Source organism: Ranitomeya variabilis, chromosome 1 (assembly GCF_051348905.1).
Source record: "Ranitomeya variabilis isolate aRanVar5 chromosome 1, aRanVar5.hap1, whole genome shotgun sequence".
Lineage (NCBI taxonomy): Eukaryota > Metazoa > Chordata > Amphibia > Anura > Dendrobatidae > Ranitomeya > Ranitomeya variabilis.
This window is the reverse complement of record NC_135232.1, coordinates 401,122,385-401,135,423: the sequence shown is the minus strand read 5'-3', so window position 1 is coordinate 401,135,423 and position 13,039 is coordinate 401,122,385. Positions and strand designations below refer to the sequence as shown.

Sequence of the window (13,039 nt, the reverse complement as noted above, 5' to 3'; positions counted from 1 at the left end):
CCAGAGAAATCCAGGTTTTTCTGATATGTAAATGAGCTGTTAAAATCTATGTGCCCAACACTAATCTCCCTGCGAATCTGCCTCCAGCGCATATTTTAAATGAAAGGGGGCTTTACCTGTGTGAGACATGTAATGACTAGAATTGAGAAAATTTTTAAAAATTTGGCCATTGGAAGTAGAAATGAACGAATATGTTCGGAACCGATCAAAGATAAATTCGGCACGAATAGGGTACTGATATGGCAAATTCAGATTCGACGACCGAATCCGAACATATTCGCTCAACTCTAGTAATGACTGACAGCCTGCTGTCCTGATCTACAGGACTCGCACTGTAAAATAAACTCTAGAGGCAGACTTTCAGGGACATCTATTTCTGGTCCACAGACCTTAACAGCTCATTTACATATGAATAAAAACAGATTTTTTGGGAATAAATCATCAGATTGCAGATATCAAGGTATCATTTTATTCAGCTTCCTATGACCTACATGACCACATAGAGGTCTTAGGAGGGTTGATCCTACTGACAAATCCCCTTTAAAGTGCAATAAATTACTATGATAAAATGTTCAAAAGGCAACACAGTAATGTTTATTCCAAGAGTTTCCTACATTAATATGATGTCAGACTTTCATTATCTCACAGAGGTAAGGCTTATATTTTTCAGTTCCTGTAATTGTTAGGACTTGGATTCTAGTAGTAGTAAAAAAAAAAAAAAAATACATATATACATATATATATATATATATATATCATAATCAGGTTCATGGTGGTACCAAAGGAAAAAAAAAAATGTTCCAAATGAGCAGATCGTACTGTATAGCTGAGTATCTCTTTATTCAAGTTTTTAATACTTGTCCTTATAAAAACCATGGTGAGGTTTGAAGGCAAAACTACTATTGGCAGAAGCACTGCGTTCAGTTCCATTCTCCGGTCTGACCTGATAAAATAGCAGCAATATATTCACGCTAACGACACCACAAATGGTTCTCGAGATTTTGCCCATTGAAAGGAAAACCAAGAAGTCAATAAATAAAGTGCAGCATCATGTATTAGAATTGTCACTGATAACACAGCCACCCAGGTCATGTAGCAATATTGGCCGAAGAAGAAATTATAGCACATCCATCATCTTGGGGTCCTCTTCTCCTATATGTTCTGTAAGATGGACTTGATCCAACTGTTGCATATCCTGCGGTCAGAGGGAAAAATGGAATTAGAATATCTTTGGTAAGAAAATAATTATAATGACGAAAAAATAAAATATATACATATCAAAGTTAGCAACCACTTATAATATAAAACTTTTCCTTTACCTGCTGGATGACAGGATTACTACGACTTAATGGTGGGGCTATATTGCGACGCTTCTAAATCGCACAATTAAAGGGCCACTGTCACCCCCCCTCCAGCCGTTATAAACTAAAAGCCACCTTGTGCAGCAGTAATGCTGCATTCTAACAAGGTGGCTCTTTTAGTTTTAGGTTCAAGTATACCCCAAATAAAGCGTTTTTTATACTTAGCCACAATTCCTGTCTCTAGCCAGGTAGGCGGGTCCTCACTCCCCAGCTTGGCCAGCTCCTCTGCCGTCACTCCAATCTTCCTGCGCCGCCCTCTCAGCGCTGTTAGTTTCAAAACCGGCGCCTGCGATGTGTACTGGTGTCCTGCGCAGAAGCAGTAAGCTCTGGCCGTCTGACATCCCAGCCAGGCTTGCACACTGCGCCTGCGCAGGCATTGCGGCCACCCACCTTTGGAATCCCAGCCCCGCACTGTGCATAATGCATAACACATAGTGCGGGGCTGGGATTCCAAAGGTGGGTGGCCGCAATGCCCGCGCAGGCGCAGTGTGCAAGCCTGGCCAGGACGTCAGACGGCCAGAGCTTACTGCGTCTGCACAGGACACCAGTACACAGCGCAGGCGCCGGTTTTGAAACTATAACAGCGCTGAGGGGGCGGCGCCGAACGCGCAGGAAGATTGGAGTGACGGCAGAGGAGCTGGCCAAGCTGGGGAGTGAGGACCCGCCTCCCTGGCTAGAGACAGGAATTGTGGCTAAATATAAAAACGCTTTATTTGGGGTATACTTGAACCTAAAACTAAATGTATGTCATAGTTAGGGTTTCGAACCGGATCCTCTGGACAATAGGAAGCCAGTGAAGGGCTTGGCAGAGAGGAGAGGCTGGGGAGTAGCGGGGAGACAGGTGGATTAGTCAGGCAGCAGAGTGTAGGATGGATTGAACTGGAGCCAGAGTGCTAGAGGGGAGGCCAGAGAGTAGGAGGTTGCAGTAGTTGAGGCGAGAGATAAGGGCGTGCACTAGCGTTTTTGTGGTTTCATGGTCAAGGAATGCACGGATCCGGGAAATATTTTTGAGTTGGCAGGAGGAGGCAAGGGCTTGGATATGTGGCTTGAAAGAGAGGGCAGAGTCGAGGATCACCCCGAGGCAACGAGCATGTGGGGCTGGGGAGAGTGGGCAGCCATTGACATTGATAGATAGGGGAAAGATGATGAATTCTGTTTTATTCATGTTCAGTTTTAGAAAGCGAGCAGAAAAAAAAGCTGAGAGATTTTAGAGCTGTGGTTTTGTTGTAAAACAGAACTGAATCACAGAGAAGTCACATGCGAGTGTTTGATTTCTTTTGTCCTGTCATGGTCGTGGGTTGCAAATAGTAGATGCATGTTCTCAATGGGACAATGCGATCTACATGTCACACTGTAGTACTAACATCCCAATTTTAATCTTAGTCCTCAGAACCTCAGCAGGTGATGTTCTGTGGATCTTACAAATACTTTACTAGTAAAATAACAGTCATTGCCACAGGTTACAATGAGTACATTATCAGATTTTGGACCCTAAATGTCATTTCTACTGCTTGGCCATTATTTCCTTAGTGCCACAGATTATCTCCAGCCTATTTAGGGTCAGTGTTGGTTCTATAAGGTAAAAGTCCTGAATGCACAGGCGATAAGACTGTGCTTACACAAACATACATACCGGTAGGCCTAAACACGGTGTTATCACATTTCCAAAGTCTGAGTGAAAAGATGCATTCTGTCCCATTGCCGCAGAACATTTCTGAGATTCTGTGTGCATTCGAACTCTTAATTTAAATGCTTCAAGTTCACCTTTAAAAGCTTCAAAATACCCTTGTTCCTCTGCCTGCCAACAATAAACACAAAAATAATAATTATAAGCCAAAAACTGTTAAAAAAATCATTTCCAATGACTACAGTATATTATAAATTGGTCCAAGCCTTTAAAAGGGGTAATTGGGTGTAGATAAAAATGTATTTCTATCGATACATCACACTATATAGGCTCACATTAATAGTGCTTCATGCAAATGGTTACAGTATCTGCTTTTCTGTGAGCTTTCCTCCACGCTCCTGTCACCAAGAGGCTGCGCAGAAGCAGCCTATGTCTATCCAAGCACTACTGTCCCTCCCTTAGTAGTCCTCCTGCATCACACGTGCCTCCCCAGCCGGAGGACAGGGCACACCAGGGGAACTCCTGGGGTTATGTGTCTGATAGTTTGTGTCAGTGAGACTATGCAGCGGACATTTTGATGCATAAGGACTACTGAGGGAGAGCAGTGTTGAACAGACATAGGCTGCCTCTGCACAGCTTCCTGGTGACAGGACCATGAGGAGAAGTTCTGACTTCACAGCTGTGAATTCGCAGCAGGCAGAGCACAAATTCAGAGATCAGGCTCACTCAGGGGGCATTGCTTGCATTACGAATATGACAAGACACTGCCACTGATATAGGACTGCATAGAAGAAGCTGTTATCATGGAGCTGGCTTGTGTTAGAAGCCAGGACCAGGCCACTCTTAGTCATGTAATATAACATCCCAACCAGGAGGGGGAGCACTAAGCAGCTGCACCTCAGTCACAGTGAATAGTTGTGAATACCAGATATGGTGACGAGGGTAAGCAGCACTACAGATGTAAACCTTTAGTGTTTATGAAGTTATATTGGTAGGAATACGTTTCAACTCCCTGGGGGAGTACCCATTTAAACAATTTCCTTCTTTAGAAGTGGGAGATCAGTTCTCTATTTGTGAAAGACTTAGGCTCAGTGGATAGCACTGTTGCTCTGCAGCGTTGGGGTCCTGGGTTCAAATCCCGTCAAGGACAACATCTGCAAGGAGTTTGTATGTTCTCCCCGTGTTTGCGTGGGTTTCCTCCAGGTTCTCCGGTTTCCTCCCACATTCCAAAGACATACTGAAAGGGAATCTAGATTGTAAGCCCCATTGGAGACAGTGATGATAATGTCTGTAAAGCATGCTGGTACTAGTATATATATATATCTATCTATATCTCTATCTAAGGGTCACTTCTGTCTTTCTGTCACGGATATTCATTGGTCGCGGCCTCTGTCTGTCATGGAATCCAAGTCGCTGATTGGTTTCACCAGCTGCCTGTCATGGCTGCCGCGACCAATCAGCGACGTCCACAGTCCGATTAGTCCCTCCCTACTCCTCTGCAGTCAGTGCCCGGCGCCCGCTCCATACTCCCCGCAGTCACCGCTCACACAGGGTTAATGCCAGCGGTAACCAGGGCTGTGGAGTCGGAGTTAGTTTTGGTTGGACTCGGAGTCGGTAGAAATGTACCGACTCCAGCTTTAAAAAAAAAAAAAAAAATGTATTAATATTTCATAATTGAACTTATATCTTACACTTACTATATCTGTCAGTGTATGACAAATGATCCAGACGAAAACAAATGCTGTGAAGCCAAGATCAGTGCATATTCAGGCAAAGATAAAAATGCTCCTACCAGAGCTTCTAATCTAAAGAGACATTTACAGCGCTTTCATCCAGAAGTACTGAAAGCAGTGGATGAGAGAGACTGCATCCAAACCAATGAACCAGTGCCCAGCTCTTCCAGCCAAACAAAGGAGCAGAGAACTTTGCAGCCATCAGTTGCAAGATATTTTGTCAGTGACAAAGTTACTGTGACAATGACAGTAGATACATTTAAAAAACAGATCATAGAGCTTGTTGTAAAGGATAGTGTGCCTATTTCATTATTTTCACGACCAGCTTTTGTGTGTGTGAATGGGGAAATGGCCCGCAAGCTTGGTGTTTCTCTGGAGAGAGAGTGTATTAGAAAATTAGTAATCGAAGAAGCTTTTAAACAAAAGGAAGAGCTTAAAAAAAAACTCTCAAGGGACGCTTTCTGTTTCTTAAAATGGATGCCTGCACACGTCACAGAGTGAACTATTTTGCCATCAATGTCCGATTTGTTTGTGACAAAAATGAAATAGTTACCAAGACATTGGCAGTAAAAGACACCAAAGCTTATCACACCAGTGAGTTTCTCCAGGTCTTGGTGGAAAAGGTTCTGCAAGACTATGAACTTAAAAAAATAGAATTAGAACTTACCGGTAATTCTCTTTCTAGGAACCTTCCACGACAGCAGTATCGGAGGATGTCTCCCCGCCCTAATAGGGGACAGGAACAGGAAGAGGTTAAATACCCTCCCCTTCCTGCACCCACCAGTGTTTTTTTTCTGGACACAGTAGCATGTTTAGTTACAACTTAAGTGCAGGAAATATTTAATACATAAATCAGATAGGGAGGGAAATTAGTGCTGTCGTGGAAGGTTCCTAGAAAGAGAATTACCGGTAAGTTCTAATTCTATTTTCTCCAGTCACCTTCCACGACAGCAGTATCGGAGCAATACCAACCGCTAATTTCTTTAGGGAGGGACAACAGCCTGGAGAACTCGTCTGCCAAACGATAGGTCCCTGTTGAAGTTGAGCCTGTAGTGCCTGGTGAAAGTATGAACTGACGACCAGGTGGCGGCTCTGCAAATCTGCTCCGAAGATGCGCTACCCCTCTCTGCCCAGGAAGTTGAGACTGCACGGGTGGAGTGTGCTTTTAGAGAAGCTGGAGGAGTCAGGTTCTGGGATGAGTAGGCAAGGCTAATGGCCTGTTTAATCCAATTTGCTATTGTACTTTTGGCTGCCTTCTTGCCTTTATTTCGTCCTGACCACTGGACGAATAGATTCTGATCTACCCTCCAACTTTGTTTGTTGAAGGTAGAATAGGACTACTCTGCGGACGTCCAGGGTATGGAAGACTTCCTCTTTTGGGTTAGATGGATTCGGACAGAAAGAGGGTAAGATAATTTCCTGATTTCTATGGAATTCAGAGACCACTTTAGGCATAAAGGAAGGGTCTAATCTCAGGATTATGCTGTCCATAGTTACGGTCAGGAATGGCTCTTGGATTGATAAAGCCTGTATCTCCCCTATGCGCCTGGCGGTAGTGATAGCCACCAAAAAGACCGTTTTTAGGGTCAAGATTTTCAAGTTGGAGGCTGAAAGGGGTTCAAACGGGTCACCGGTTAGACTCTTTAGGACCAGATTCAAGTCCCACGGAGGGGTGTGGATGAGACGTCTTGGACGGATTCTTGTTGCCAAAGCTATAAACAGTTTGATCCATCGGTGATTTGCCAGATCTTGGTCAAAGAAAGATCCGAGTGCCGACACTTGGACTTTTAGGGTACTTGGTGAGAGTCCCAAATCCAAGCCATTCTGAAGAAATTGAAGGATCTGAGCAATCTTCGGGTTAAATGGATCTGGTTTGTTCGGAGAACACCATGAAGAAAATTTCTTCCATATTTTCCCATAGATGGCATTGGTTATCGGTTTCCTACTTTTTTGTAGGGTTTCAATCACGTCTTGAGAAAGCCCCCTGGCTTTCAGGATCTCGGCCTCAGAAACCAGGCTGCTAACTTCAGCTTGTGTAGGTCTGGGTGAAATAGAGGGCCCTGTTGAAGCAGGTCGCGTCTCTGGGGAAGTAGGATTGGACCTTCCAGGCACATGTCTAACGCGTTGAACCAGCTTCTTCCTGGCCACCATGGGGCTATCAGGATGGTTGAGACTTGATCTATCCGGATTTTCTGCAATGTTCTGGATAGTAGCGGAATCGGCGGGAAGGCATATGCTAGGGTAAATTCCCAAGGATGGGAGAATGCGTCCAGTCCCCGAGTCTCGTTTGAGGTGTTTAGGGAGAAAAAATTGTCTGTCTTTGCATTCTGTCTGCTGGCGAACAGGTCCACCTCGGGGGTTCCCCACTTCTGGACCAAGGACATGAACACCTCCTGGTTTAGGGACCATTCCCCCGGATGAAAATCCCTCCTGCTGAGGTAATCTGCCTGGGAGTTGTCCAGTCCCTTTATATGTACTGCAGAGATGGACAGGAGGTGTTTCTCTGCCCAGGAAAAAAAATCCTTCCAGCAGTTAACTTCAGGCTTGAGTATCTCGTGCCCCCTTGGTGTCGGAGGTAGGCGACAGTGGTCATATTGTCGGACATCACCCGTACATGGTGACCCTGGATGAGGGCCGATGAGGCTTTTAGCGCCTCCTCCACTGCTTTTAATTCTCTCAGATTTGAGGAGCTGCGTCTCATATCTGGGGACCACAACCCCTGAAAGTGGGATTTCTCTATCACGGCACCCCAACCTCTCTGACTTGCGTCTGTTGTAAGGACCTGGAGAGGGGTCTGATCCCAGCTGACTCCCCGCTGTAGGTTTCGGGGGTTCCGCCACCATGAAAGGGAGGATCTTACATGAGTGGGAAGAGGGATCTTCCTGGATAGAGCCATCTGGTGTCCTCTTGAATAGGACAGGATATGAGATTGTAGAGTCCTTGTATGGGCCTGTGCCCAGGGAACTGCCTGGATACATGATGTTAGAGAACCCAGGATTGACATAGAGTCCCTTAGAGTTGGGAATTTCTGGACTCTGAATCTGGAGATCTTGTGGATAAGATCGATCCGACGGTCCCTGGGTAAGAAGGACATTCTCTTCTCTGAGTCCAGAAGAATTCCTAGAAATTTCTTCTGTGGAGATGGTTGGAGATCTGATTTTTCCAGATTCGGAATCCACCCGAGAGACGTTAAGATGTTGAGAACCTTTGTCACGTCCTGATTGAGGCGAGAAGCTGACGGTGCTATGAGGAGGAAGTCGTCCAAGTATGGAATGACGCAGACCCCCTGTTGTCGGATGAAGATTATCACTTCCAGCATGATCTTGGTGAAGACCCGTGGGGCAGATGATACTCCGAACGGAAGGACATTGAACTGGTAATGGCTGATCCGATTGTTCTGGGAAATGGCGAACCTGAGGAACCTCCTGTGGTCTGGATGTATTGGCACATGGTAATATGCGTCCCTCAGGTCCAACGTGGCCATTACCCAGTTCCGTCCAAATCAACGGGATTGCTGATCTGATAGATTCCATCTTGAATCTTCGATATCTTATCACCTGATTTAGGGGTTTCAGGTTTACGATGATACGGTGTTTCCCTGAGGGTTTCTTCACCAGAAAGAGATGGGAGTAATGGCCTTCTCCTCTTTCCCGATGAGGTACATGGGAAATTACTTTTTCCCGGAGCAGGTTTAGAATATCCGCCCTCAGAGCCTCCTGAAGTTTTGGAGATTGTGGGGAAGTGACCGTTAGATGGTAAGGGGGAGGACTCTCGAATTCCAATTTTAGGCCGTCCCGTATGGTACGCAGGACCCACTGATCCCTGGTGATCTCCTGCCACCTGGAGAGAAAATCCGAGAGTCGACCCCCGACCTGGGAGCAGTCATTGTTTTTCAGAGGACTGCTGGGGCACCATGATGTTTCTGGTTTTCCCCCCTTTGGGGTAGCTCCATCGCCCCGTTTTGCCTTTTCCCCTATAGTTCTGTTGGGTTGGTTGTTCACGAGGGGGACGAAAAAACCGCTTCCTCGGGATCCTTTGTTCTGGAAGGGCCTTCTTTTTGTCTGACGCCTTGTCCAGGATGTCATCCAAGGCTGGTCCAAAGACATGATGGCCCTGGAAAGGAATACCACAAAGTTTAGACTTTGAGGTAATGTCTCCTCCCCAAGACTTAAGCCACAGGGCCCTCCTAGCTGAGTTTGTAAGGACAGCGGATCTAGCGGCCACTCGGACTGATTCCGCGGAAGCGTCCGCAAGGAATCCGGTTGCTTTTTGGAGCAAGGGGAGAGAATTAAGGATGTCCTCCCTGGATGTACCTTGTACGAGGTGGTTCTCTAAGGTACGAAGCCAAAGAAACAACGATCTGGCCACACATGTTGAGGCCACGTTGGATTTCAACAAGTTGGTTGAGGTGTCCCAAGACTTTCTCAGTAAGCTCTCTGTTTTACGATCCATAGGATCTTTCAGTTGGGAGGCATCTTCGAAGGGTAGGGCCGTCTTCTTGGTTACCCTTGACACCTGAACATCCACTTTGGGCATATCAAATAAAGAGCAATCTCCCTCCAGGGGAAAGCGGTTTTTAAACTCAGATGGGGTGTTCAGTCCCTTCTCTGGCAGGCTCCACTCCTGGAGAATAAGGTTCTCGATGTTTTCATGTATGGGGAATCCTTTTACCGCCTTAGGTTTCAGACCCCCAAACATCTCATCCTGCACGGAGTGGTCCTCTGTCTCCTCCTCTACCCCCATGGTGCCTCTCACCATGGAGATTAATTCTTCCAAATCCTCAGAGGAGAAGAGGTATTTTCTGCTATCGGATTTGGGAGCAGAAGTGGAAGTAGAACCCTCTTTTTCCCAGCTATATTCTGAACCCGAGGTATGTATCTCGCCCGAGTCAGAGTCTGAGGCTACCCGGCCCAATCTCCTCTTTTTAGGAGGGGGAGGCTACGGAGTCGGGGCTCGAGAGAAGGTTGCCATAGAGGACTGAACCTCCTCCCTGATGAGGGTTCTAATGCTATCCATTAAAGAAGGCTGTTCGCTACGCAGCACCTCGTCTGTGCATGGTTGGCAGAGCTTCTTTGTGTACGCTGAGGGGAGCTTGGCTCAACAAGCACCACATTTGCGGCTGGGCTTCCTAGTGCCAGTGACCTTGTCTCCCTGGAACGAGAGAGAAGGTAGACTGAGCCGCTTAAACTTTTAAAGGAAACATGGACAGCAAGGGACATCATCCCACTACTTACAGTAGAGGGGTGCGCGCTGGGCTCTGCAGTGGCAGAGTGAGAGGGTTTGTCGCCGTCCATACCGTCAGAGATACAGTCATAGACAGATGTCTCACTAGGAGGGCTCCCCAGTTAGGAATAAATAGTCTTACCGAGATTCCAGCGAGTTTGGTGCTCCTCCTCTCCAAGTGTCCCTGGGGGGGGGGCCGCTGCTGTTCCTAGGCGCAGAATGCCGGCCGGTGTGCGCCAATTCTCCGTTCGAAAAAACCGGAAGTCCCGGAGCGCGGCACTTCCAGTGCGCGCGCGCCAGCCCGCAGCAGCGTGTGGGAGAGGAGGAAGCCGGGGAGCTGCAGGAGGACCCCGGAGCACTACACCGCTCTGCTTTACCACTCGAAAGTGGCGCAGGGAGAGCAGGCGGAGGTCCCAAGTCGCGCGGAAACCGCGGAGATGGGAGCAGTCTGGGAGAGGAGGAGAGCGGAGCTCCCGACCGCGACTGCCTGGCTGACAGGTAACCAGCACTCCCGTTCGCCGGCCACGGCAGCACTATCGAAAAACCTCTTCTTGCCCCATAGGGGACAGGAAAAAACACTGGTGGGTGCAGGAAGGGGAGGGTATTTAACCTCTTCCTGTTCCCTTCCCCTATTAGGGCGGGGAGACATCCTCCGATACTGCTGTCGTGGAAGGTGACTGGAGAAAGAGCAAGTTATTTCTGTCGTAACTGACAATGCTTCAAATATGATAAGTACTATTAAGCTAATGAATGACAGTAATGATGGTGACCAGCAGCTAGAAGAACATTCTGGGTCCACAGACACAAATGTTTGAAATAGAGGAACACAGTATTGTAACTGAGGAGCAAACTGAAGTTGCTTCAGATGAACAGCAACATGATAGTTTAGATGATCTTGTTGAAACTGTGTCAATACGTTCTTTCATTCATCACATGCGCTGTATTGTGCATACGCTACAGCTGGCTATAAGAGACAGTCTGCAAGAAGGACATGCTGCTGCACTGATTGGCAAGGTGAGAAAATTGGCTACTGTTGCCAGAACCCCTAAAGTTGACTCCATTTTGAAGAGACGTGCTGGAAAAGGGGCAATTATTGATCAAGCCACACGATGGGGCAGTACTTACTTAATGATTCAGGGTCATTCCATATCAAGTGATCCAAATATGAATATTTTTTTTACCTGACGTCTTTAGATTTTTTTTATTTTTTGGTTTTATGAAGTACAACTTTAGTTAATTACAAATTAAAAGTTTAGAATTTTTTTCTTCATCAGTTAATTTTTTACAGATTTTTAAAGTTTTAAAAAAGCACAGATTTTGGCCTGGTATGGCTTTACATTTTTTTTCCAGGACGTCCCCCTGACAGCACAATGGAGGACGTCCTCCTCCTCCTTGCAGGGACAGGAAACACAACACGAGAGGTTAAAAGGTCCCACTCCTCCCCCTTTCCCTCAGTGTTTTTCCTGTCCCTGCATGGAGGGACACACGAGAGGAACAGCGCTATACAGCGTGAAGACTCACCAGACCGGAGGGCTCGGGGGATCGTGCGGCTAGGCCAATATCCTTCCCCCGCCGTATTAAGCCCCAGGCAAGAAACTCCCCGGTGGGGAGTCCCTCTGCCCAGAGACCAGTCGAGCGGACGAGCTCCTGGGTTGAACCGCTTCCTCCCGGGGGGAGGCTCTCGGTTCAGGCGCCAGGAGAAGAGGCGCCGCATGGAGAACCGGCGCCAGCAGCAGGCGCGACGGGCGTTCCACAGTGTGGAACGCGGCAATAGGAATCATACCGGACAGTGCTTCCGGTATCAGCACAGGAAAGGTGACGTCACATCCGGGGCGCGCCTGTCGCCCTCTCCTCCTGGCATCTCAGCGTGCGTTCCACTTGGTGGAACGCGGAAGTAAGCGTCCTTAAGGGCGCTGAGCACAGAGCGCCGCAGCGTTTCATTCAGCGTTCCTTCTGGAGTAAGGAGCGCCAGATTTGAAGTGTGGAGAAACGTTTGAGCTACAGGACACGAGTTGTGGTCTGTGCTAGCCAGACGGTCAGAAAGAATGCCGGAGACTAAGGGTGAGTGCGGCAGATGCTGCTATATCCCGCATTTGGTTGCTGATATTTAAAAAGCTTATTTTATATACGGGGCATTTCTCAGAGAATGCGGAGGCAGTCCAAGTCCGGCTCGTAAGAGACCAAGAAGGGATCCAGAACAGGAAGACCAGGAGGTTTCTTCAGAAGCAGAGTCGGAATACGGAGAGTTTGACCAGGAAGAAGGAGAATTGCCATTGGAACAGGAACAAGGCCGAAGGTATTACTTTCCAGTAGAAGATACAGAAGAGTTGGTTCAAGCGGTCAGAAGTACCATGCAGATAAAGGAAGATCCACGTCCAAGATCTAGACAGGATCAGATGTTCGGAGGTCTCACACATCAAGAACAAACAGTGTTCCCGGTGAGCGACCATATTCGCCGTATGATATCTCAGGAATGGAGAGATGCGGAACGTAGGTTGGTGATGTCTAGAGAATTTAAGAACCGTCTTCCATTTAATCCAGACGAGATCAAGACATGGGAAGAAATTCCTAAGGTAGATGTTCCCATAGCCAAAGTGGCAAAGAAGACTTCCATACCTTTCGAAGATTCATCTAGCCTCAAGGATGCCATGGACCGTAAGGCGGATATTCTGTTACGCCGAACCTGGGAGACTTCTGCAGCTCTGATAAAGACTAATATCGCAGCCACGTCGGTAGCAAGATCCATGTTCCTGTGGGTGGAACAATTGGAAGAACATTTAATTAATAAGACTCCAAGGGCTGATATAATTTCTTCCCTGCCTATCATAAAGTCAGCCACGGCTTTCATGGCAGACACCTCAGCCGAATCTGTTAGATTTGCGGCCAGAAATAGCTCTTTGTCAAACGCAACCCGTAGGGCCATTTGGCTTAGATCTTGGTCGGGGGATAATGCATCCAAAAATAAATTGTGTGCCATTCCATTCACAGGTTTTAGGATATTTGGTCAGGCTCTAGACGACATACTAGAATCGGCAGCTGATAGTAAAAAAGGGTTTCCCGAGGATAAACCTAGGAGATTTCAGCCCTTTCGGAGG

General features: G+C 47.2%; 1 protein-coding gene across 2 annotated transcripts in view; it reads right to left on the bottom strand.

The window, feature by feature from the left end:
* Positions 1-571: 571 nt before the first annotated feature.
* Positions 572-13,039, bottom strand: part of CDC37L1 (cell division cycle 37 like 1, HSP90 cochaperone) — a 33,846-nt gene continuing 21,378 nt past the window's right edge. For both annotated transcript variants that reach the window (XM_077249149.1, XM_077249150.1), the window contains exons 6-7: positions 2,995-3,159; positions 572-1,195 (exon numbers count right to left, since the gene is read on the bottom strand). In XM_077249149.1, the coding sequence (XP_077105264.1) occupies positions 1,118-1,195; positions 2,995-3,159 (243 nt within the window). In that variant the 3' untranslated portion in view covers positions 572-1,117. The remainder of the gene's footprint in view (positions 1,196-2,994; positions 3,160-13,039) is intronic.